General features: G+C 40.4%; 1 protein-coding gene across 1 annotated transcript in view; it reads right to left on the reverse strand.

Moving 5' to 3' along the window:
• CSMD1 (CUB and Sushi multiple domains 1) overlaps positions 1 to 21,581 on the reverse strand; it is a 2,270,760-nt gene that overhangs the window by 186,463 nt on the left and 2,062,716 nt on the right. The window contains exons 46-48 of the mRNA XM_090033387.1: positions 21,111 to 21,224; positions 5,838 to 6,026; positions 4,405 to 4,551 (exon numbers count right to left, since the gene is read on the reverse strand). Coding sequence (XP_089889513.1) covers positions 4,405 to 4,551; positions 5,838 to 6,026; positions 21,111 to 21,224 — 450 coding nt within the window. The remainder of the gene's footprint in view (positions 1 to 4,404; positions 4,552 to 5,837; positions 6,027 to 21,110; positions 21,225 to 21,581) is intronic.

Below are 21,581 nucleotides of genomic sequence, written 5' to 3' on the forward strand. Positions count from 1 at the left end.
CTCTTACCCACCCTGTAAATGCTGGGTAACATGATATCTGCATGCTGTAACTGAATAAATCAACTCCCCTGCCTACGCTGCAGCACATCAGTAGTGTAAGTAAAATAAACCTTTTGTATAACCAATACGCTGTGTTTAAACCCTCTGACTCCTGCTCATCATTATCACCCACCTGTCCAGTTATAAATCCCTCTCCTTGCACCAAGCCGGTCGTGCCAACCCAAGCTCGCAGGTCAAGGGTACACTGGCATTAGGGGCGTGACATGGTGTCACGAACAGGATCCAGGGGAGGTGAAATGGAGTCAGAGTTAATACGTCACTGTCCATGGCGTGCTGGAAACCGTGATTGTGCGAACTCAAATGATCTATGGGCGCACATTATTTACCACCAAGCAGATGGTCTCATTAACCCATTGATCACTGGGTATGTGTCTCTCACCGGAGACAAGGGAGGCAAGGAGTGGGCCATTCAATTGACGCCAAGCTCCTTTGGATACATTATGAGCTGAGATGGAGTCACCTTTCGGCCCAGAGACGAGGTTGGGAGCTTGTCTCTGGCGCGAGTAAAACCTGACAGCGTGGTGAACCCGACACCCGCCCAAGAATTTGCTCGCTGCATCCGCCATGTACGGGAAGGGGGAGAGGGCACACCACCCGACAAGTTTAACTGCCCCAACTTGCCACCTGACTCACGCGGGCACGAACTGCTGATGCAGCTCCGCGAAGCCCTAGAATCAGAGAGCCGTACAGTGACAAAGTGGACTGGGCCCAAATGGGATAAAGGAAAGATGATTAATGTTTTATTCCGTACTGTGTCTATTCTGCTGCGCGAGCTCGCAAATTTTGATTCACAGCTGAGTACGGCTAGCAAGACCGCTGCGGATCTGGCGGTAAAGTGCAGTGCTCCACCAGCGCCCAAGCATGGCACCGCACAAAAACAGAAGCCACAACTAGAAGATGCCAGTACACAAACGGAGAAGCCAACGCCCAAATGTAGCACCGACAATAAACAGCCATGTCCAGAAATTGGTGCCGAGCCAAAGGGGAGGCTATGCCCAAGACTGGAGGGACTGACGGTGAACAACGAGACATCACCGAACAGAGCCACACCCACCTCTTGGCTGACCTATCCTCCTGCCACCGCCCCGCTAATGAAGGACAATCTGACGTCACCAGATGTAGTCACGCCCACTCCATGGCTGGACCATGTTCCACCACCAACCGCTCCGCCTCCAACCACTCTGCCACCAACTACTCCACTCCCAACTGCTCCACCTCCACTGTACCCAGAGGGGCTCGATGATATACTGCTGATGAAAACCGAAAGTAAAGCTGGCGAAAAAGAGCTGATGACTTCAGCCTTGCACATCACTGTATGCAAGCATACTCAGGTAGGTGGTGTCACACAAACTACCACCACCACTCGTCCCAGGACTCAGATGGAATGAGTGAGCTCTGCAAAGAGATGGAAATTCAACCCGACGAAACTCTTATAGTCTGGCTAGGCCGTCTCATGGTAGTGGCAGGACACGAAACTCTTAATTCAGATGAAGCCATGCAACTCGTTCAGAACATGGCCTGGAGCTGAGGGCTAGTTACTGATCCAGCCCCCGTGATGAGAAATGGACATTGGCCAATACCATTACTGGCCTTGGTAGTAGAAGTTCTCATGCGGAAATCACACATCTGGCATGAAGGCAGTCCCAACCAACCTAATGCCATCCAGTTGCTCCACGCCATAATCAGAATTTCTTATGCCATGTGGAACCCAAATCTACACCCTCTAAATATGACACAAGTGCAGCAAGGTGCAGCATGGCTGCAACGTTATCTACACAACCCAGGTCGAGTTCCCTGCCTCCAAGAAGCCATCGAAGCTGCAACTGACATATACGGAGGTCCACAGGACTTACTGCAAAATTAGTCCTTAAACCAAGTGTGAATGGAGCATCGGCAAACTTCTTGGGCCTAATATCCAGCATGCAATCGGCAATGGCGAGCAACCCCCCCTAAAGCCCACGCTGCAGCCTACCCAATTCAAGCTTCACCCGGAGGGACCAGTTGCCAGGACCCACCCAGAGCAGCACTGCCTCAAAGATCAGCGGAAGAAAGAGCCATGTTCGGATTCTTGTTAAACCACATGAAATTCAACAAAGCTCAACTACGGGCACTAGGAGATGAAGGACAAAAACTCCTCGCAGAACAACTGGGCTTCAAATACAATGAGCAGCCAAAAAACGAGTAGTCGCCGTCGGCAGGTGCTTCTGCAAACTAAATCCAATCTTGACCAAGCTTCCATTTACCAAACTTCATTAATGGACATGGTTTGAGGAGTAGGGGAGGGAGGTGGGCAAGCAGTAATTTGTTGCTATAAGTCCATCATTATGAGGAAGTTTGCTGGCTCAGTCACAGCTGCCTTGGCATCAATAGACTTTTGGGGATAATGTATTTTTTCCTGTTACTCCTCATTCATGCTGCTTGCCTCCACTACAACTCATACAAAACATACAGAAATAAGGAGAAATGCAGGCTTCTGAGCTGGGTGTTAGTGAAAAAGGAGATATAGTCTGTTCTGAAAAAATGGTCATCAGGATTACATGTTTCTCTTTAGTTCCCAAATTCTAGTGCTAAGTGGTGGCTTGTGCCCACAATAAATGTTGCAAATGGTAGAGTTCGGACTGGCAACTAGGTAATCAACATTCTCAATCCAAAAACTAATATTGTGCACAGTCAATCATACCTCAAATAATGTATCATTTCTCAAATAAAAGGAAACAGCTTAACATCTTGAAGCTCTATAGCATTCCCTAATAAAGAAATATTTCCTAAAAGATCCTAAAGGACTCCCATGATCCCAACCCAACATTGTTCCCTTGTTCCTTCTAAAATAAGCAAGCACTCTACTCAAGTTCATCCCTACCGTCTTCTGCCCCACTTGTGCTAGTTAACAGGCTCCCCCTCTATCTGCTTGTACGACTCTAACCCATCCATCAGGCAACAGGACACTCTTTCTTATAGCAACCCCCTAAAAAATCTTATCACTTTTTGCAGAACACCTTACTCCTACTGCTTCTGAGATGGGGAAACAATCACTGTGCAAAAGCTGTCCCTGAACTCATATTCCTTAGGGAAAAGCCTTTATTTCCAAATAAAGTTTCAAATAAAACCTGCAAACATGCTTTGATTTCAGGCTTCCCCTTTCCTTTCAACAGAAGGAGGGGCTCTCTGTGGGGTTAGAGGATGCCATGTGTTAGTGACACAATGCAGAAGAGCTCATTGAAACTACCTCCCTGCACACCCAAACAAGTTGGCCCTTATTAGGGTAGTTTCTTGTGTAGTGAAAATATTACAGTGATTTTTGTCAGCCATTAAAAATCACACAAGACCAAATCCATAACTATTTTAATAGCCACCCAAAGTCTAAATACAGCAACAACAATAACAGACTCATTTGTAGGCTAATAAGTGATCCTCATGGTAAACCTATACAGGAGAGAGCAAGCACATGCGTGTTTGTGTAAAAATATGTTTACCACAAACAGGAATAAGGAATAAGGTTCATACAGAGAAAAATACTGCTTTTACAGTCAGGGTGCCACTACTGGCAGTGGGAATACTGTGTCTGTAATACTAAAGTATGAAGTTTTTCTTGAGATCTAATTTAAATCTATTTTACTCCAATTTGAAGCCACTGTTTTACATCGAGCCCTCTGCAGCAAGGAAGAAAAGTTGTCCTCCTGATTCTTTCTGGCAGCCTTTCATAGGAACTGGCAGATATTGTTCAGTAATCATACAGACTTTCCAGGGCGCAAAAATTATTTCTCTCCTAACATCGCCACTTATCTTTTCAGGGCACAGCCTGGACAGGCACTCAACAAAGGATTTGCCCTACAGGTTAGATATATATATAACCAAAATTCTGTAAAGGAAAACAGCAAGACCACACATCTACTACTAATTTCAAATTTGATGGTTCATCTCAAAGGTGACCTGACTATAAAACACTTACTGAAGCTGAAGTCTTTCTCCTCAGCCCTGCTATGCTGCAATATATTTTAATCAAAGCACAGTACGGCTGAGAATTTATTCAACTGTTAATGCTGCTAATGTTATAACTTAATAATCCAAGTATCTCACATCATTGTGAATCAGAATCATTTAATTTCCAGTGAGGTTTTAAATGCAGCATAGCCAGAAACTAGGAGACTGAGATTTTTCTTTTCTTGCTTTTTCCATCTACAAAATGAGAAAAATTACTAATTTGGAATCCTCAGATGAAAGTCCTACATAGTAGTATTTATTAGAGTTTTCAAAGAAGCAGTCATTACAATACAGGTCTTAATTTGTTGCTGACAATGATATAAATGTAAAGCACAACTGAATATATATAAACGAGTTACTAACCTGAGTAACGTATTTTAAAACCCTTCTTATTGGTTGCATGGTCAGTTGACCAGCGGAGATACAGCTGATTTGTTTTGCTTGTGAAGTTCAGTTGCCCTGTATGATTTCCACTTAAAGCAACCAGCAAAGGACTTTGCCCAGAAGAACCTTTAAAAATAGGTAAAGTGAAAAGTAAAATATAATATGAGATGAGAAAAGTCAAATAAAAGTCGCTATTCTACACTGCAATGAGAGAGTAGTAGGAGTAAAAAAGGGTTTAATTTGGAGAAGCTTGAAGGAAACTGTATTGAGCCTGGACACAGAGTAGTGCAGAGTGAGGGGCTAATCTTTACTTCCCCACACTAATTATTTCTTTGACCTGTAAAAAGAGACTGAAAAGAAGGAAACAGCTAATGAACTGAATATGCTATAGGGAAACTAGACATTTCAAAAGAATTCAGGATTTTTTTTTTTTTAATACAGGGGTGTAAATTACTAAAGCATATTTTACAATGAATTTAGATATTACAATTTCAGTTGATTAGCAAACTGTTTGTAAAGACTTCAGCACATGTGACAGTGACTACTATTCTTCTTGGTGTCATGGTAACTTGATGAAAACACACCCAAAGTGTACATTAATCAGCTTTACTACACAGTCTGTTATATCTTCTTGGTTAATGAGGGGAGGCATGATAACATAAAAGTGTGTTACAAAATGGTTAGGGATGAATTATTCTCATTAGTCAATGACAAAAGGACAAGTAATAGTAAGCTAAAAACATAGTGGAAAATTGTTTAAGAACAGTTAATGAAATAAACTAATCTGAGAGGTTGTCAGATGGCAGTGACATTTTGAACATTACGTTTGGCTCATTTCTATATTAACTGTTTGTGTTTAGATAGATAACTAAATTTTTTGTACCACCAGGTTCAAACCACCATGTAGTTTAAGAACACACTGTGAATGGAACAGAACAAGTGTGAAATCATGTTTACTAGATATGTACAAGATGAAATTTAACACACATTCTAATAGAGGGAGTAGATTAAAGATTCCTTCAATACCAAATATTTCTATGAGTTTAAGAGATGGTATTTCAACCCAAAAGAATTTCCTTCCTAGAAATAGTACTATTCAAAAAAAAGGAGCATGGGGGAAGGGTAATTTCTGCTTGCTGAAGCTCATGTGCAGCCCCAGGAAAATATTTTTTAGGACTCTTACAAGAAATTTCTTCCTAGTAACTAAAAAATTGATCAGATGCTCTTTCAAGAATTCTGTTATCCAAAAGAACATTGGCCACCAGAGTTTAGACTTCAAGCAGAATAATGAAAATACTGGACCCACTCTGATGATTCCAAACACATCATTATTTGATGGCACCAATACTTTGGAAATCAAATTTGTGTCATGTCTTCATTTGTTGTTCATGGTCAGATAGTTAACTTCTTACCATCAAATATTTCCAGCTCATCAAACTGTTTTTCACTCTGAAACATTTCTACAAAGATAGAGATGTTATATCCTGGTTCAATTTTAATAGTCCAAGAGCAGGTCTGAGAATTAGGGTAGTTGCCTGGGTAACCTGGACTGAGGATCACTCCTGATGATTCCATACGGTTTTCATTTGCTGGGCATTGTGCTAAAATATATATTTAACAAGAAAAAAAATAAACAGGTTACAAGAAAATGTATTTTATACTATTTTTCAAATGAATAAGTAGGGATTTCAGAATCAGTTTGCAAGTCAGACCCCTTTAAATCATATTGTACTGATGCACTTAACATGTTGATCCTTCAACTCAAAGTAGTGATTGGTAAAACTGCATTTAAAGGGAACAAGTCAGTACTAGAAACTAGTACTTAGGTTCATAAAACAAGATAATGATAATATATAAAATGCAGATGTTGAAACAGTTCAGACTCCAAAGAGTTTAAAGCTAAGAGCACTGCATATGCCCAAGGGCTGTTATGATCAAGTTCAATGATGTCTAAGTTTAATTTTATGGTTAAGCTCTTCAACCTGTGAACTGGACCAGTCCTTTCCAATTATGTTCCAAGAATCAATTATTGAGGGTTTTTGAACCAGCAAAGTCATTGGTTAATGCATATAAACTAGCAAATCTAGCAACTTGTGGGAACTCAGTATTATTTACAAGAGGTGAAATTTCCAGGATTTAAAGGATTCCTTTTTAATTCAACAGTAGTTTTATTCAACCAAGTCAGATCACAGCATGTTTCCCCTTGTTACTTTAATTTTAAATTGCTGTCAAACAAATTTTCACATTGTAGACACTAATATTTATTTTCTTTTGTGTCTGATCAAGAACTAAGTTGTTTTTTTAAATGTCTTTAAAATATTTATGTTCAAAATGTTTTTGATTCAAATGTTCTCTTGTTGGTTACTTTTTTTGTTTAATCATTTACCCGTCATTGTGGAGTGACCTTTTTATGGCTGCTGGCTCCTGTATGCTGATTTTTCCCCAGTACTGCACAATGCCTGATGTGCATTTTAATAATGTTGCATGTTAGATTTAGAAATATACCTTGAAAAGGATTGACAAATGTGCCGGGAATCTGTCTGGCATATTCCCCAAATGCTGGCATAAATTAAAGGATATGGAAATTATGAATAACAAAATGACCAAAAAAGAGAGAGAGAGAGAAAAAAAATACAGCATGGGTGAATAAAAAGATGTCCATTCAAAGCACAAAAACTAAAATCAGGGCCACCCTAATGAGTTTTCACATTCTCAGTTATTTCCTCATATCCTCAAAGGTGTTAGGATTTCACCCTTACTCTTCTACTCAGAGATTGCTCTATGCACCAAATGTATGAACTAGAAAATAAATTGTGTTTTATGAGATGTATCCAGCCTACACCCTCTGCTCTATCAAACCAGGTAGTTTTCAGAAAAAAGTAAGTCCTCCTTCAGTAGTTTAAAAAGCCAAAAAATAAATATATAAAGAAATAAAAGATTTCCATCCGATATTAGTCCACAAAGGTATAGGGTTTTTGGATATATAGCCCTTTCCTTTTCTAAATATTATGTTCATACACCCTCAGGATTTGAGACTGTGATATAAATCTCTGAGAGGTTGACATAACTCTATCACTCTTCCAACCTACCCACTCAAGACACTGCCTTTCAGTTTTCAGTAAACAGAATAGGAATGTGTATGCACTTGGGTGGGACAGTATGGGTTCATTCTGAATGCCTTTTCATTTCAATAGTTCTCTCCTTTTTTCTTCTCCTAAAATATTGAAAATGTGAGTATAGTATAGTGAACTCTGTAAAATAAGAATTGAAAATGTAGTTTCAGGCTTAGAAATTAATTATCTGTCTTTTGAAGACTTATAAACAAAAATTAGCAGAAGACATAAAAATGTAGGGAACAAATAATAAAAATTGTCCTTCCTGGTCTATTTCCAGGAGGTGCAGAAGGATGACTTATGTATTGCATTTTTTTACACTAAACTCAGGGTGATATTTTACAAGGCTTGACTGTTTATACTTCCATATAAGAAATAAATAATTTAAAATCTATTTTGATAAAGAAACCAAAAAACACCTGAAGTATCTTACCAGTAAATCTCTTACTTGTAGTCTCTTCGTCTTTCATTCTACAACAGTAGATTGAAGGGCATTATGATATCTGATATAGACTTCTGTTGCAAAGAACTCCCACGTTAAGTCACATAAACTTCCAGAGCCACACAAAAAGAAAGCAGCACAGAAGGCAGTAGCAAATCACCAAGAAAGGAAGACAGTGAAATGTGGGGTGGAGAAGAAGAGTCCATGGCAAACAGATTTATTGATAAATGGTTTCCTTATGTATCACTTCTTTCTCTCATACTGCAACTGCAGATTAAGGAACAGAAAGTAGCTGCATGAATCAGTATCCCTGGGAGGCAAGGATACTTTACTAGCATGACCCTGCTGCAACCAGAGAAGAAATCCTTAGAGTCCTAGCCAATAATCTTGTAAAGTAGTGAGGAAAAAACCCCCATGATGCTATCTTGCCCAGCTTGGAATTAATTCTTCAGACCACATTACCATCAAGCTAAAATTTCTCTAGTCTAATGGCATCCAAAAAGCTTCAAGTAAGTTTCACACTGTCACACCTGGATGATGTAAGAATACAGCCTTGTACACATTCTGTTTGTCCTGTTGTCAGTCATGGGTGACTGGTGCCTCCCAAGTCTGGGGGAGCACCAGATAATTGCCTGGGGGTGGGGAAGGTGTCCCCCAGTGGCCAATCACCAAGGCCCAAATCACCAGTGGCGAAACTGGAAGTGCATTTCTGCTGGCACTTCTGATTTAGTGGTGGGCGTTTCCAGGGAGTGCATGGCCAATCTCAGAGTTATGTTGATATTCTAAAGTTCTGGGAATAGAAAAGACAGCTTTAGAAGGTACTTAACGTCTAAGAAATGCATACCCTTGGCTGATTGGTGTCAAATTCGGAAGAAAAATGGGGTCACGTAGGCAGAATTTGGCCAATAGGATCCAGAGGAAACAAAAAACCCAACTTTCTAAGAAAAACTAAGGAGAGAAGACAAGAAAGCATCTTCATCCATGTCAAATCACTGAAAGAAGGAAAGGTATCTTAAAAGAAAGAAGAATGCATTTTAAAGATCTAACCTTCTGGATGAGGGTATCATCTTAAGGAACAATTATGGTATAATTCAAAAGAAAAACTTAAACACTGAGAAACAAGCAAGATAGGGCAGCATTGCTACTGATACTATGCCAGCTTATAAAAACCTTCCAAATACAAAAGGGAAAAGAGATAGAAAACTTTCTACTCCTGGTCAAAAAGTTTCTTCTTGTGAAACATTTCCTTTAAAGGCAGCTTTCTTCAAATGAGATAAAAATGGTTATAGAGCACAGGGTCTTAAGGGAGTCAGTCTGGGATCACAGAAAGTATCTATGGACTGCACACTTATTAGTTTTGTCAAATCTAAAAAAACACCAAAGTCACTGAGGATCCAGTAAAATCATATCAGACTTTTACGTTTTGTCCTTCTGCAGCATCTCAGTTACAGGGTACTTGGTTTCTCACTCTTGGATCGCTGTTCTTTGCAAAAATCTTGACAAGGAGCTCCAAGGTTTGGGGTCTGAGAACAAAACCAGTGATAACAGCAGGAAACAATCAAGATAACCCAATCTAAGATGGCCTCAAAGACTGAAGAATTGAGACTCCAGTATTCCAGTACACATTGTAACTGTTTTAAAAAACATTATCACAGTCTTTCAGATATCCGGCTCTTGAGAGGAAAGTGTAATTCTGTGTACGTTCTCAGAAATATCAAGAGGTTCACTAAAAATACACACCTAACAGTTGGAAAAAAATCACTACTGTTTGATTATTGAGGGGCACATCTACACAAGATGCTAACAGTACAGTAACCTAACAATCTATAGTATGAGATGCAAAAAGTATGTGTCTCTAATTTTAACAACTATACTATTACGTAAATTAGGTATACAGTTTCACATGGTTTTTTTTGTATTTGGATTCTGAAAAATAGCCAATGTATCTATTCTATATTGCTTATTGCATTTAACAACTTAAAACCTACTTGTGCCCTGTTGCTTCATGTGTGAAAATTAGAGAAAAGGGTACATGGAGTAGACCACCCACTGCCTTCTGTGGGGTTCCTGTACAACATTGGTCAGGACCTGCAGTATTGTCCAGAAGACAAGGAGATGTCCCTAAATGAACTCCTAAGTCATAAAATGCTGCAAAGGTGGCAGAAGAGAGGATAGTTGTACTTTCCCTTCTTCTTGATCAGTTCTGCAACTTTGAAGTACAATACGGTAAATGAACTGGAAGTTATTTATGGTCTAGGACTTTTGTTGTCATTAGTCTGCTAGATTGAGAATCTGGCCAGGGAATCTGAGGACAATTATTGAAACCACCTCGGTCTACATGATACCAATAATTCCCAACTTATTCAGGTTACCAACTTCTCCCATCAGCAAAACGCCCAGGGCTTGGCTGAGATACTTACTGCACATAAATCTTGCTAGGCACTGGCCAGTATGTAACCATTAGGGCTGTGTGAGTCTTTGGATCCTGCTTTGGATCTGGACCCGCTTCAGATGCTTCGGCATCCGAAACGGCACTTCTGGATCAAAGCAGGATCCCAGTAATGGTGTCCGGAGTGGGCCAGGTGATCCCCCTAGTGAGGGAACTGGAGAACCAAATGGAGAAGTTCCAGGGGATCATTGTACCTGGCTGGGGCAGGCCGCTGTCACCGTCACCAGATGTGGAGGCACTGGTAAGGCAGCTGAAGGAGGGCATCAGGAGACAGCTGGATCCCTTGCAGTCCAGTCCAGTCCACATGATGGCAGGCATGTGTGACTTGAGGGTGAAGAGGAGCATGTGCATTGGCAGCCCTAAAACCTTTGATCACAGGACGCAGGTACTGGTGAACAAAGTCAGGGAGGCCGAAGTGCAGAGGTAAGGGGATGTGGAAAAGGAGGATCCAATTTTTCCCATGCCAGTACTCCCAGCACCAGCACTGGTGCCAGAACCAACACCAGTACCAGCCAGTCTCCTCCATGCCAGCCACTACCAATGTGGGCCACGGGCATGACTTCAATGCTGGGGTCCAAATGCACCGGACCCCAACCGGTGCCAAGGCTTCGGTGGCTACCTATCTTGCTGAGGATGTGGAGCCACTGGACTGCGACCCTATGGTCTATTGGGCAAGCCACAGGCAGATGTGGCAGGATTTGGCCACAGTTGCCCAGCAACACCTGTCCTGTCCACCGACCAGTGTTCCAAGCAAGAGGGTATTCAGCACTGCTGGGGGATGTTGTGACGCCTCACCGCATTTGCTTGGATCCTACACTGGTGAAGTAGTTGGTGTTCCTAAAGCTGAACCTCCTGCTGCTGGGGTTCCCCAAGCTCCACCTGCAGACAGACTGAGTGCCACCCTGCTCACTCAGTCTGACCAATTTCCTGGTTTGAGGTTTTGAAAAGCCAAGTAATGTCCCGCTCTCAGGTGGAGGGGGCACTAACTGCACTACCAGCCAGCAGGGGAAGAACATGTCCCTGCTGAGCTCATTCCCCTGCCAGGATGAACTTGGAGGTATGGGATTGGGGCTATGAGAAAGGAGGAGGCCCCAGGTCCTGGGCATGACCACTAAAACTGCACCCTGCCAGGGTAGGGAGGCCTGGTGGGACGGCTGGCAGTGTAGCAGCCCTGTAAAGGCCAGGACCAATGATCCTCTGGTGAAAGGTGGGTAGGAGGTGCCATAACTTCCAGCTAACACATGCCCACACAAAGTACTGGCTGGGGAATGCCCAGACCTGTCATGCCTTTGACAGGCCTGATGCTTGTTGGTTGCAGTGCAGCTGTAAGGCTCCCAGTGAGTTCAGTTTAGCTGCCCGGGATGCCAGCTTCAGGGTTGAAAACCCCTTTGTCAGGCTGAGGAAGTACCTGCAATTGGTCCTGGATGGAAGGAATAGTAAAGAAGACAGAGGCTGACCTGGCCCACCATGCATGCAAGAAAGCCAGTCAATGAAAATGAAAATGGAGGTATCAGGGGGGAGGGACAGGCTGGGGTGCGGGTAGGGAAGGGGAAAGGGGATGTAGCAACGCAGGTAAAAGTGCAGAGGTGCCTGGGGTGTGAGATGTCCGGCAGGTCTTAGAACTCTACTGTGTATATTGAGTCCATGAATTTCTGTACTTACTACCTAGGAGGCTGATGAAGTGCAGTTCATAGGCCCAGATCTGAAAAGTGGTTTGCATTGTAATTTGTTCCTTCTCAGGATCTGGCCTGAGAGACTGGAGGCAGAGTGCTTTTTTGGTGAGGAATGTGTCCCCACAGGTAGTTGGGTTTTCTTGTCTTTGATAGACTCTGGTGTGCAGTTTGTGGGGGTACTGGAGATAGTTGGCAGGTTTTGTGTTTTGAGCTGTAGGAAGTTGGCTTCAGTTCTGGTGATGAGGTTAGGTGATTGTCTGAATGTACAAACTACTTTTCTCTGGTACACTGAGTCCTGCTGGATATCTGACACCCCAGGCACCTCTGGCAGGCTTCGTGGCCTGGCAGGGCCCAGCACTCACTCAGGCCTGCTCTAGGACCCACACACACACAGCTGGCAGGCTTTGTGGCCTTAGTAAGAGCTACCAGCCCTGCAGTTTTGACCCCCCTGTGTTGTACCACACAGCTGTGACATGAGTTTGACTTTCAAGAATTTAAGGTACAGTTCTCCCCAAACTCCTGCACCAATCTTCTCGAAGCTTGCCAGGCTTCATGCTGTTAGCAGAGGCTACCATCCCTGCAAGTTTCATCCAAATCATACAAAAACCAACAAAGTTATATATCTTTAACTGATTCCCCATTATACCCTATGGCTGGATCTCCAAGGCAGCTCTGAAGCTTCGGAGCCGCTTCAGCCGGATTGAGGCAGAAACCTGATCCTGGATTGGATAACAAACATCCAAAGTGGCTGGATCTGAAGCCAAATTGGATCGCTGCCAACTCACACAGCCCTAATGACCATAGTCCTACTTAAACTAGCTTTCAGCAAAAAACTCCCTGTATCTAGTGTGAGGAACCAAATCAAATGTTGCTCTGATTTGTAGTTATCTGCACAGACCAATCTGTGAAACAGCTGAGTATTAATTTTCCTCACAGCATTTTACAAGTGAATAGTTTTCCAGAACTAGAGAATCTGAACATCAAGACAAATTGATTGGTGGCGACATCCTCGTGCAGATTCTTAGTCAGGGCTATGGCTTAAGTTGCAGACTTTTGCTCCAATGTCATCAGGACCTGGAGCTTTGCTAGTTTTCAACATCTAAGCAATATCTCTCAGAGCAGGTATATAGTGTAACATCTAAGTATATTGTTAGTATATTGTCTAGCATATCCAAGTATATTTGAGGTACATCAAACAGCGCTAAACAGAAACATTAGACTGAGTATTTAATAAGTTTTCAAAGGGCTCACACCTGCCCTTTACTGATTTTTGTATTTTATAAGGGCCACACAAAGCATTAATCGTTACATAAAACTGGTATGTGGTAGTCTCCTCAGCATGCCATTGCAGTTTATCTGCTTTGGCATTTTGCCAATTGTCTTACATTTAATGGGCTTGGCCACCCAACTCTGTCTCAATAAATCTCCCTGTAATACTGCAAATGGACATGTGGATTTGGATTTTCATGAAGTTTGTGATGGATTGTCCTCCTTTCTTTCCTGACAGCTTTTGGATAATTTCATCATTTATATCAAAAAACAGTCCCGGTAGCACTTGGTTATCAACCTGATAGTTTCCTCAATGACTTGATACACAGTGGGCACATTTACATGTGCAGAGCTACTACTGCTGTGCTCTGCCCTCCTGAAAGAACCAGGGAGAGCTCCAGGCTCCCCCAGTTTGCTAGTCTAGGAGTAGGAAGGGTCCTGATGTGCACAGAACTGGGAGACAGCTGCCACTGCAGCCAGCAAAGCTCTCCTGGCCCCATGCACATTGGGACACAGAGCTGCCTGTGAGCCCCATTCCCTGCAGCACTCACCAACAGGAGGCTCACCAGGAGTTGTCCTGCTTCCAGGGCAGCTGCCAGCCAGCTCCCTGTTAGGCAAGGATTCCCCACCCAGCAGGGGGATCACCAAAAGCTGTCCCACTATTGAGGCCACTGCTGGCAAGGCCCATGCTGGATAGGGAATTCCCACCCAGCTGGAGGCTCACTGTCAGCTGCCCCAGGAATAGGACAGGTCCTGGCCAGCCCCCTGCTAGATGGAGACTCCCCAACTTGTCTCAACTTATGTGACTGATGCCAGCAAGCCCCTGGCTGAGCAGGGAAGCAAAGAGCTTCCTCCCAGTGCTGAAAGGTCCCAGTGCTGCATGGCTCTTGGCTCAGGGGAAACCCTGTCCCTGTGCTGATTGGCTCCCAGGACAGGGGGGTAAGGGAACTGGGAGCCGAGCTGTGTCAGGACTGAGGACTAGCTAGCTGTACAGTAGACTAATTTACTGTACAGTAAATTCCACGCGTGTGTAGAGGGTGACACATTACTGCATAGTAGATTAGTCTATTGCGCATTGAAGTGTGTCATGTAGACATGCCCAATTTTAAGTAGACATTACTTAACCTGTTCACAGTTCAGTCAATCCATATTTAGTCTTTGTGTAAACTTATCCTTAATGTTGTGGCTTTTTAGCTGAATTTTCAGTTAGCTTTCAAGAAATAAGATTATTTTATAGTGTCATATCTGTAGTACAATATTATTTAATACATAAATATTATTAATAGGAATAACCGCTATAGTGCTATACTAATTATGTTAAGACATAACAGGGTTATAAGGAACACTACACAATTCCATTTTTCCTGTTCAGTATAATATCTCATCTTGAGTATAATCTTTTAAAATTAATATGCTCCTCCAGAGATGTAGTTACATTGAGGGTCTCTATGAAGGGTGAGGGACTGAATAGTTTACTTCCAATATATGAAAGTATTTATGTTGTAATTATCACCATAATTTTGAGTGCCCTAGGGATGTTAATATATTGCCCAACCCTGCTCTACACATGACAGTTATTGTTCATGTCAGCAGGCTAGTGTAAACCTTATTAAAACTATCCAGATACTACATGGAAAAAGAAAGTTTTTACAGTCTGGCTTTGCTTCTTTCTCTTCCTTAGTTATGCTTCTCCTCTCCTCCATATATTTTCCTTCTGTTCCACTCCATCTAGCTTTTTCTGAGTACTGTTTTTTGTTCATCTGTCAAACACTCTTGTGCACCACATGCAAGTGTGTTAAGAAATTATTAGAAAGTTGAATTCAACTGATCTTCAACTATAAAAACCTACTTATTAACAAGCAATAATAATAAATTGTTTCAGAATATATATATATCGCTAGATTTGAGAGAGTGTACACCAAAGTGAAAAGTGGTATGTCAAAACAAAGAGTACTGCTAATGAAGAAAAGGAATGACTGAATCACTTACCAGAAGAAGCACCAAGAAAGGAAGTTGTGCTAGGTGTTGTGTTTTTTTTTTAATGTACCAAAAGAAAGTCAGGTCTTATGTTAGACCTAGAAGCATTCCCATTACGTAGAACATCAGAGTATTAGATATGGGCTTTATTTACATATGTTAATTGACTTCTTTTTTATCAAGAAATGAGGAAGATTATTATGACTGTAGTAATATATCCATAAATGGAAACTAGGAGCTAAGAGCAGCAGCTAAACTAATAAAGCCTATACTAAAATTGATTTTAAAAAACAGAATGAGCAACAGAAAGAAGTTACCTTTATGGATTGCTGGTTTAGTTCCTTCATGTGCTGTTCCTGAGTGCATACTGATGTTATAGACATTCATTCTGATTACACACACTGAAATTCTCCACTAAAATTGCAACAAGCAGTTATACTAGATGCTCTTCAAAAGTAGCATTGCTTTAAGATCCTGAATTTACTACCCTGGTGCAGATGTGCTATACAGTATAAACTCATAAATCCGGCATGCTTGAGACTGAGCACCTGCCAGAAATGTAAAAATTCCCTTTTTCACAAACCAGAGTGGCAGCTGGTCATGGAACAGGGGAAGGGGGTAGTGGTGGCTGGTCCTGGAGCAGCAGTTGCACATGGAGTGGGGTGGTGGACAGCATCAGCATCTACCACATATAAACTTCCCTATCCATGTCCAGGGGTGGGGCAGGGGGGAGCTGTGGCCGGTCCTAGAGCAGTGGCTGCATGCAGAGTGCCGTCGCGGGGTGATGGATGGCAGCAGAAGCTGCCACATGCAAGCTTCCTCATCCCCATCCGGAGGAGCAGAGGGGGAAGCTTAAAAAGTGCTGGATTTTCAAGAATTCTGGATTTTCAAGATCCAGATTATGAGATTATACTGTATTTACTTATATACCACATATACTTTTTCCACAAAAATCAGCTCCAAAATTTTGCTGTGTGTCTTAACTAGGGAAGCTGATTTCCATACTTTGATTCTGATGAAGAAAGAATGGAAACATAAAGGCACTGCTATAAGGCACAAGTGTAGGCTAGGGTTCAGGAAAAAAATAGTTTTCTCTACATTCTGCCTTCCAACAAGGTATGTGGCTTATTTGTGGGCCATGTGGTATACAAGAAAATACAGAATTAGGGCCTTGTTACATATTCATTTTAGACAGCTCCTGGATGTTTGAACCCCTGGACTGTCCACACATTAACACGTGAAAAATGTTGTAAACATTCTAGCTGACTCAAAGTTATGCCATTCTAGCCTAGGAGTATCTCTGATCCATGTTATCCATCTTATGTAACACTAATGTGTAGCCACTCTAAACTACACATTAGTGTGAACACCCCACTTGCCCCTCTCTTCCACTAGCCCAGATTGGGTTCACTGCCCCTCCACCCTCCCCAGCACACCAGATTCCCACTCACTGCCTCCCACCCACTTCCACACTTATCTGTGGCTGCTTGCATTATCTGTCCTGGAGAAAAGCAACAGCCCAGTGGCAGTAGCAGGACAAGAAAGTTAACCCTTTCAAGCCAGTTTCCCCAAGACAAATAGCACAGGCAGCTACAAGTAAATAGGTGGGGGAGATGGGGGACCCCCAATGGGTGGGAGGGGGTTTGCCCCTTTCAGTCCTCCAGGCCCCTGCTGGATTAATGTGTAACAGCTCCAAACTTGAGCTAGCACCAACACCAAGCAACATTTGTGTAATGTGTAACAAGGCCTTTGGAAGCTCCTTATTTGTACATATATTTTGAAGCAAGATCCAAATGGATGATCACATAAAAAGTTACAAAAGCTATCTTTTAATATTCCTCAAGTGACCATTTCCAGGTTTTCTGGGACAGCAATATTTCACTCTCATGTTTTATCCAAGAAAACTTTATTTATGCTCCTTAACATATAAGGTAAGTAAAAACAAGTCTTTTAAATAATCTTCTTGGATTATGTGTTATTTAGAGTGGGGGCAAAAAAGAAGTTGAGTCTGTTGATTCAGAGAGACCATATCTCCTTTTGATGTACTTGGTATAGTCTCTGCCTAGTAATCATTAGAGTCTAAGCAGTGGAAATGGATGTAACATACAGAAAATAAAGTCTTTAAAAGAATGGTTGAAGTTAAAAATGGGTAAGTTAAGTTAAATTTAATACTGATATTTTTTCCAGTAACTGTTTATGAAAACTAAAAAAAATCATGAAACAGCTATTTAATGCAGTAAGCACATTGTGTGAAGAGAGAAATCTTTCACCTTTCATATTTATCAAAGAAAGGTGAGTAACTGTGTCAGTCTAAAGTTAGGTAAGGGTGACACCTTAGAGACTTCCTAATTTAGAAAGACATGAGCTTTCACAGAGAAGAACCTACTATGTCAGATGCTTAGTGGATATTTTTAAAAAAAGAATAAGCATGTTTGGCCAAAAGTGTGTAGCACAGGCCCGTCAATTTTCTGTTTAGCCCACTTCAGCCTCCCTCCCTGCCCCCACCAGGAATAGGTTGGCATCACCCCTGGCTTCAGGACTGAACTCATAGCCACAGTGAAATCAATGGGAATATTGACATTGATTTAGCTGGACTGGGATTTCATTGTACTTTTTTAAAAAAAATTATGCTTTGGTTGCTACTCTTCAAAACTTTGCTCTATTCTTATGTCCTAAACACTCACAGACTTTCGCTTCCTTCAACTGCCTCCCGTAAATCAATTGGAACAAGCAATCCCTTCTTTTTATTATCAGTATCCACAGTGTTTTCCCTCTCCTGGACTGCTTCCTTCTTTTTTCATGTATATCTACTTGGCTCATCTTATTCAGATTGGAAGGATTTCAGAATAAAAGAAGAATATTTCTTCTAAATGGCTGTTAGATTTATGGTGCTCTATAAATTTTTTTTGAAGATGAAATAAAAAGGAAAACAAATTATAGTCTCAAGTTATAACCCAAAATAATTTAGTGTTACTTCAATTAATGTTCAAAAAGTATGCATTTTAATGGTAGTGGCATGCCTATTTATTACTTAACTATAACACCACTACATTTCCACTTATTCCCTCCTACTTTTTTTAAACCTATTGCTTTCCTCATATTTTTTGTAATACTGTTGTCAAAAGCAATTCCCACTTACAGTACCAAATATTAAAATGTTTTCTGGCTTTATTGCAGTTAAGCTGACCTTTTCCCATAGTAGCAATCCTAAGTAAAACTGAGAAGGAAATGCCTTTTTTTAAATCCAGTGAAACTTTTTGAGTTATTTCCTTTTTCATCTTTGTTTTTAATCAACAATCAAAACACAAAAATCTCATCCAATTAACCAGCCAACCAAAGCCAGTCTCTACCTGCCTTATTTAATCAAGAATTTACCCCCTGGGCCAGATAATCTATACTTTAAAAAGTTCAACTGAAACTGGTATGTTCTGATTAACAGTTTTAGTTTTGACAAGTAAGACTTGTCTGGAAATGATGAATGAAATGATGAAAAAGAAAACCTCTATTAAAAAATGTCCAAACAAGCTCAAATCTCAAATTCATAAATGCATAGTAGGTTCTAGAGACGATAGTGAAAGCCTTTGTCCTCACAGATGTATCTTTCTCTGTCTTATATCAAAAACTACCTCTATAAAGGAAAATATTGAACCTAGGCAGATTGTAGGGGAAAATGATGAACTAAATATCCTGTGAGGTTCTTGTACAGGGTCTCAAAGGATTACAAAGAAACAACGGGTGTTGCTAGGATCAAAGAAAAGCACTAGATTCTACAACTTGTACAAGACTTGTTGGAAATCAGCTCATCCCCTGTGTCTAACAGATGGCTAATCATTATGAGAAGCTTCTGAAAGCTCTGTATACAATAATTCACCAGTTCATTTTGGAGACATTTGTGTTTTATTTACACTTCAATCAAAATGGCCAAAAGTTAAGATGCTGCTGTTATTGTAAACTCTAAGCTAGATTCATCATGCTAATACTACATATTCACTAACAAAGCTAGCAATGACTAACTAGCTCAATGGAAATGCAAGGCAGCATAAAAAAAAGAAGTGATATAAGACATCAGATTTTCAACAATGAAAAGTTCACTCTGCTCACAAAGCCACAACTGTTAGCTTAAATAAGCAGGTGTCCCTATTTTCTACTACCAGGTTCATAGGTTTGTATATTGCAGAAACACTTTGTGTGAGATTCTCTCTTTTGCTAAGGACACTTTGAGCTGCATTAAGCAACATAAAATAAAGAGAGGGAAGCTGTGTGAGCAGCAAGGGGGTTTGCTCTTTGACTTTTGTTCAGGTTAGAGTAGCTGGGCTAATTGGCACTATCACTCAGCAGTGCTAATTAGCCACATTAGGTGTCATGTGGGGGCAACGATACTTTTTCCTGCTTATGAAACAACTACCTATATCTGTCCTGTGTGCTTCAGGGCACAACCTCTGGGTACAATAAGTTTACCACATCCACACACAGGTTTCCAGTGGTGCAATTTAAAATTACAGAGTTCTGATAATCCTTTCATACTTAAATGCTGCAGCTAATATATTGTGAAAGGCTAGATTTTTTACTTCTCTCCAAGGTTCCTCAAACTAAAGTTCTTATTTGAAATTTCAGGAACAGCATTTTTAGTGCTTAAGCTCCTTTTCATAAATCTGGTGGAAATCAAGGAAATAATTTTAACTATTATGGTTTAGATTTTCTTATTCTTTTTTGCTTCAGCATTTTGTAACTTTTTGTCATACAATACTTAATAAACATAAACATAGTCTTAAAAAATCTTCAAGAATTTAATTTAGAGATGCTGTTCCCATGAAATCAAAGTGGTTGGTCCTGATGTTTTAACGATATTTGCATTTGCTTTTCTGTGAATATAGAAATAGAAATGGGACTCTTTATTCTCATAAAAGTAAATGCACATTTTTAAATCCTTCAATTTTAAATATGGAATGTAAATAATCAGTTAGAAGCTTTTCAGTGTTTCTTTGTGAATGCTTAAACTCATTATCTATCTATGTATCTATCTATCCATCTATAGACATATTTTTAAATGTTTTCAACTGTCTTATGGCATTTGGGGAAATGGTAAAGTATGTGCCTATGTGCAAAAAACCAGGTATGTATAAGTCACAGTTCTTTCTTTTTTCTAGTTTTGTGTTAGGCACATCATGTTTACAAATGTGTACATTGCATTTTAATTCCATCCAATTTCTTAGGGTTCCAGTTTTATATTGTTGTTGTTATGCTTAAATTAGTATGGACAGGCTGGGTGGTCAGCAGACAGAATTCAGTTACTGATGGAAAATACTTTATACAAATCCAATGATCATTCCTTTTTTTGTCTTGCTATGAATGTTTAATTTAAACATGCATTTAAATGACTACAGGAGAACAAAGGAATGTTTCCTTTTTAGGATTAAATATTTCTGGTTATTTTAATGATTCAATAATTATATTTAGTGAGTATAGACACATACAATAAAAAAGAAATAGATACTGAACACTTTTGAATATAAGCCCAGTTCCTTTTGGATTCCTTAATTTTGACTTATGTGCCTGACTTTAGGGACCAAAGTATAAGAAGGTTGAAATTTCATTTGTAGATCAGGAAATACCTGGAAATATTGTTTTGTTTAATTAAACCATGACGGAAAGCCAATAGAAAATAAGATGATCCCAAAACATGATGTTGTTTTATATAAAGGAAGAGAAAAAAAAAGAATGCTTAAGGTAATTTAAATATGTAACTACAAAGATAAACTTACCTTCACAGAAAGGAGGTGAGCCCTCAAACTGCAATTGTGCATTCAGTTTGCAGGTCAATATGTCATTTCCAACCAAAGTGAAACCAGGATGGCACTTGTATTTGGCAAAGTCACCTAAAAAGTTTCAGCAACAAAGACTTTCTTGAATACTTCTGTATTTTACATTATCTTTTATTATCTGATAATTATGCTACTTCCTTTCAAATGCATTTTTATAAAAGAAAAGAAAAAAGACTGGAGTAATTAAAAGGAAAGTTAATATTAAAAATAGATAGACAAAATTATCTTATACTCTGCTGGGAAGATGGAGGAACAAAGCAAGGAAAGATGTTCCTATTAAACTGGCATATTTGGCTTAAGTAAAAAAGCTATCAGCATGAGGATGCCACAGAAAAATATTCAGAATAAGGATGACCTGTTGTAGTAGTTTATATTTTAAATAAAAAATGAACAAAACTCCTCTGCATGAAA

Source organism: Crocodylus siamensis, chromosome 1, assembly GCF_052110815.1.
Source record: "Crocodylus siamensis isolate JL-2025a chromosome 1, ASM5211081v1, whole genome shotgun sequence".
Taxonomy (NCBI): Eukaryota; Metazoa; Chordata; order Crocodylia; family Crocodylidae; genus Crocodylus; species Crocodylus siamensis.